The sequence below is a fragment of the Mercenaria mercenaria genome, unplaced genomic scaffold (assembly GCF_021730395.1).
Source record: "Mercenaria mercenaria strain notata unplaced genomic scaffold, MADL_Memer_1 contig_4909, whole genome shotgun sequence".
Taxonomy (NCBI): Eukaryota; Metazoa; Mollusca; class Bivalvia; order Venerida; family Veneridae; genus Mercenaria; species Mercenaria mercenaria.
The window spans coordinates 7,149-12,537 of record NW_026463176.1 but is presented as its reverse complement, the minus strand read 5'-3'; the positions used below and the strand labels follow the sequence as shown (position 1 = coordinate 12,537).

The following is a 5,389-nucleotide window of genomic DNA, read 5'->3' as shown; positions in this document are numbered from 1 at the left end:
AAAAGAAAAGCTATGTTCTGTGTTAGTCAGGTAAAATAAGAAAGCTACGTACTGTGTTAGTCAGGTAAAACAGGAAAGCTATGTACATTGTTAGTCATGTAGTAAAGAGGAATGCTATGTTTTTTGTTAGTCATACAATAGTTATGAAAGATATGTACTTTGTTGTCATATTATGAATAGGGAAGCTTATATGTACCGTGTTAGTCAGGTAAAATAGGAAAGTTTTGTACTTTGTTTGTCATGCAGTAAATAGGAAACTATGTACTGTGTTAGTCATGCAATAAATAGGAAAGCTATGTACTGTGTTAGTCAGGTAAAATGGGAAAGCTATGTACTTTGTTAGTCAGGCAGTATATAGGAAAGCTATGTTCTTTGTTACAATTTGTTATTCATGCAATAAATAGGAAAGATATATACTTTGTTAGTCATGCAGTAAATAGGAAATCTATGTATTGTGTTAGTCATGCAAAAAATAAGAAAGCTATGTACTGCGTTAGTCATGCAATCAATAGGAAAGCTATGCACTGTGTGAGTCATGCAACAAATAGGTAAGCTATATACTTTGTTAGTCATGCAATAAATACGATAGCTACCGGTATGTACTTTTCAGGTTAAATAGGATAGCAATGTGCTGTGTTTGTCATGCATAAAATAGAAAAACCACATAATACCGTATATTACTGTAAGTCAAGCAGGAAGTAGAAAGGATTTGAATGTATGTTCATATAAAATCAGCTCTATTTGTTTCTTAAAAGTTAAGATATTGATTTCTGTTTCAAATAGTTATTACAATGTATTTTGCAGCATGTCCTTTTAAATACAGAAATAGTCATCAATGCTTTTCACTGTCAGCTTTTATTAAGGTATAGGTCCATGTTTCGGAGAAATAAGTTTGAATGTCATCAAATCATAGAAAGAAAGCATTGTTTTACATGAAAATTTAACAGCATATAAAACATTTATATTATTCTACAAAAACATTGTCAATTTACTGATATATATATTGAATTCCAGAAAGGGACTGCATGAAGGGGCCACACTTCTGGACAGTTCAGCGCCTTTAAAAACTCACCATTTTTTAAAAGCTGTAACATGTCTTCGTTTTGATGCATTTGCAACATCGTGCAAGTGTTTAAACTTTACATAACTAGGTAAAACATCGTTTTTGACAATTGTTTACATTTATTTCTTTACAAATGGCATTCTTATTTAAAGGGGGACAACTCATTTAGAATATTTTAAGTATCCAACTCTGTGGGACAGAACAGTAAAACATGTATTGGACAGATAAGTGGTGTGTCAAGATGCTGTTCATTTACTAAAAAAATCTGTTGTTTTGTGATATACTGCTAAACCTAAAGCTTCATAGAGCCCTTTAAATTGCAGTAATATTTCAATACTGATCTTGCTGTTTGTGTTGTTCTTGTAAATCTACATAATTCTTTTAAAGATGAATATTCTATAAAGTTAAATAGATTCTAATTTGGATATGTGGGTAAGTGTGTTAAAAAAATGTTGAAAAAAAGAACAGTATGACCCTCAATTTAGAGTGAAGGACAAAGATATGTTCAAACAATAATATGTGACCTAAAATATTACAGAGTAGTTAAATATAAAATAATTAAGAAATTGAACAACTTATTTTTGTTTAATTTTAAAAAGAACAGCAGTTTAAGGCAATGGACCCATAATGACAAAACGGCAATTTCCGTACAATTACCTATCACTGTAAGCTATTTCAGCATCCTTCTGCCATAACAAGATATTGTTTTCTCATAACAAATGCAGAATGCCCAAATTGTATACGAAGAATATGTAATCTAATGGAAAATGCAAGTTGTCATTGCCAGTCTTAACATGTTATCATTATAGAGATTATCAAGTTTAATCTCTGCACTATCATCCGAAACAACTATTTACAGACTTGCTAAAAATTATTTTTTAAACTAGAAATGTGTCCATGGGACAAGATGCCCCCACTACATGACAAAGGACACAAATTTTTTCCTAGGTCAGGGGCCGTAACTCCTACAATACTGAATGAAACTGTACGTGAAATCCCAGGTGCACATCTGCACATGCTGACCAACATTCCTGTAAACTTTGGTGACTCTAGGTCAAATACTTTTGAAGCTACATGCGACACATTAAAATGACCAATTTTTTACTGAGTCAGGGGCCATAACTCCTACATGACTGAATGAATTCGGATGCGAAACCCCAGGTGCACAACTACACATGCTGACCAACATTCCTGTAAAGTTTTGTGACTCTACGTCAAATACTTTTGGAGCTAGGCGCGACACAACACTAAAATGACCAATTTTTACAAAGTCAGGGGCCATAACTCCTAAATGACTGAATGAATCCGGACGCGAAACCCCAGGTGCACAACTACACATGCTGACCAACATTCCTGTAAAGTTTTGTGACTCTAGGTCAAATACTTTTAGAGCTAGGCGCGATACAACATTCTCGGAAGGACGGACGGACGGAGGACAGACGGAAGGAAGGACGGACAAGGGCAAATCTATATGCCCCCCACCCCCCCCCAAAAAAGTGGGGGCATAAAAACAACGTTTTACATCAACACTGAACACTGTCTGCAAGATAATATCTTTCATAATCAGGAAAATATCTGAAGTTGTTGGTTTTATACATAGTTTTCTTTCAAACATTTACAGGTGACTAGGACTAAATATGGAAGTGTCTGGGAAGAGAAAAGATTCATCCAATACAAATACAAAGCCTGGGTCCCAGGATGATGCCCAGCTCTACTGTCAGCCATGTCAGAAAGATGGGTTAAAGGTGTCTGTGCATGGATACTGCCAAGATTGTACGGAACACTTGTGTGAGAGCTGCTACAAAACTCACAGAAAGCCAGCACCATGCAGACACCATGTACTTCTAGACAAGTGTCAGATGCCTAAGTCCCAGAGTCTTGGCCAGCTTCAAATTCCACATGACCTGACAGAGCAATGTCAGCAGCATAGAGGGAAGCTGATAGAATACTTCTGTCATCAACACAATGTCTTTGGCTGCAGTCCCTGCGTAACAATTAATCACAGAAACTGCAAGGTAGACTACATTCCTGATGTCTCTGAAAAATATGTCACTGGTAACGGGTACAAACTACTTGTACATTCACTGAAAACACTACAAGAAAACTTCAAGAAAATCGTTGATGGGGCAAAAACAAACAAAAAGAAGATCCTGGAGAACAAAGCCACTGTAAAAGATGAAATTAAAAGGTTTCGACAAGAAGTCAACAGTATGTTTGACAATCTAGAAGCAAACCTTCAAGAACAAGCTGATGATCTATTTGCGGAGGAGTCAGATAGAATTGATGCTATAGCAACAAGATCTGCCAAACTGTTAGATGATATTGAGAATCTTCAAGATGATGTTAACAAGTTAGAAAAAGAAAATAAAACCAATGCCCTATACATCAAATCTAAGGTAAATGAAGCTCTGATACAAGACTACACATCCACTATGGTACAAACACAAAACAAAAATTCTGTAAACACTTTTGCATTTCAACCTAATTTGGCACTGAAGGAAATACTGTTAGGGTCAGAAGCAGGAATTGGTGAACTCCATAAAAGTGGAACTGAAAGTTTTCTGATAGCTTCAAGTAAGTTTAAAGGCTTACATACAGACAACACATCAAGAACAAGGAAAGACCTTTATGAAACACTGAAAGCAAAGCCATCAGGTGAAATAAACATAAAAATTCCATCTGATAAAGGTAACTGTAGTTCCCCTGGAGTGGTTGTAATTGGCAAGGACACTCTTGCAGTTATAGATTCATCGAACGATTCTGTTAAAATAGTTGATACAAAAATGAAAAATGTTGTTTCACACAAAAGATTATCGTCTTCTCCAGATGGTTTGGAAATACTTCCCAATGACCTACTTGCCATTGCACTTCCGGAAGAAAAAATGCTCCTGTTCCTGTCAATACCTTACGGACTGTCTGAAGTCCGCCGTATACAGTTAGATGGTAAATGCAGGGACTTAGCTTATCACGATGGTAAATTAATTGTTACCTCCAAGTGGCCTGGGAAAATTCAGATAATGAGTTTGGAAGGTCACATATTTAAAACTATAGAAAAAGATTCCTCTGGTAATTCTTTTGATTCACCCATGGTTACAGTTGGTGGACACAAAAACATCTATATTTCTGACTGGAGTTCTTCTACAATAACATGTATGAACTGGGATGGAGAAGTAACAAACACTTACAAAGATAAACATCTGGTCAACCTTCGTAGTACGGTTGCACTAGAAGATGGATCAATACTGGTTTGCTGCAGAGGAAACGAAACCATGCATATAATTTCAGGAAATTTAGAAACTAGCAGAGAACTACTCGAGAAAAAAGATGGACTGCTCTGTCCTTGGTCGCTAGCTTTAGACAGTGAACAAAATAAGCTCTATGTTGGAAGTGGTACAATATGTAACTTTCTGAAAGTATATGATTTAAACTGAGACATGAAATGTCATGCAATGGCAAACATTATATATTTGAAACATGAGAAAACCCGGGACCTTGCATGATTAGTTTTAGGATACTATTTAGTTATATTTACTTGCTAGGAAGCGGAGGGGGAGAAAGAGCTGTATGTACACTAATATATATAATACTACTTCAGTGGCATACTATTGGGTTTCTCGTTACGTTTTCCTGATGTTAAGCATTAATTTTACATGTTGGGTTTGTATCAGTTTTTATCAGAGTCATTCATAATAATGATAATTCTGTGTGGTAAACCTGGGTGTTGGCAAAGTAATATTTTGCTTTTTGTAAATATTTTTTTTGAATTCACTGTTTTGCACTGTTTAACTGTCAATGACTTAGAGAACATCTTACTACGCAACTGTTCTGAAAGTTTCTTCAGCCTGTTGTAAATACATATCTTAACATTTCTGCTAAGTTTGAGGACATGACATTTTATGATTTTAAAGAAATCTTGAAAAAATGTCCCTTTGTTTACATTTTGTTAGTCAATTTCTTGTGTGGATAGAGCAGACCAATGAAATTGATTTATTCAAAATATTTAGATTTATTTTTCAGGACTGAAATTTTACTGTTATGTTTTCCTTGAAATAATTAAGCCAGTGGTGTTGGTCATCCTGAACATTTTACCCCAGTACGTCCAGGAAACCTGGGTTTATGACAATTGCAACTAACAAGCATTTATTGTGCATGAAAGTAAACATTTCACGTGTAAGGCAAATAATTTTTCATAAAAGTGTCAAACATGTACATTGTATGCATAAATATTTCTCTTTAGAAAATTACAAACAAGAGGGCCATGATGGCCCTATATCGCTCACCTGTTAAACATGGCCTCAGAATCATCAAGATAAACATTCTGACAAA

The 5,389-nt window shown here is 35.3% G+C and overlaps 1 protein-coding gene across 1 annotated transcript; it reads left to right on the top strand.

The window, feature by feature from the left end:
• The first annotated feature begins 2,700 nt into the window (after positions 1 to 2,700).
• LOC128554292 (E3 ubiquitin-protein ligase TRIM71-like) lies at positions 2,701 to 4,494 on the top strand. The gene has a single exon (XM_053535549.1). It carries the CDS (start codon positions 2,701 to 2,703, stop codon positions 4,492 to 4,494), a length of 1,794 nt encoding a protein of 597 aa, XP_053391524.1.
• The last annotated feature ends 895 nt before the right edge of the window (positions 4,495 to 5,389 follow it).

Bases quoted from the DNA above. Each gene is read 5' to 3' on its own strand.
- LOC128554292 (XM_053535549.1), top strand. From the start codon at position 2,701: ATGGAAGTGTCTGGGAAGAGAAAAGATTCATCCAATACAAATACAAAG.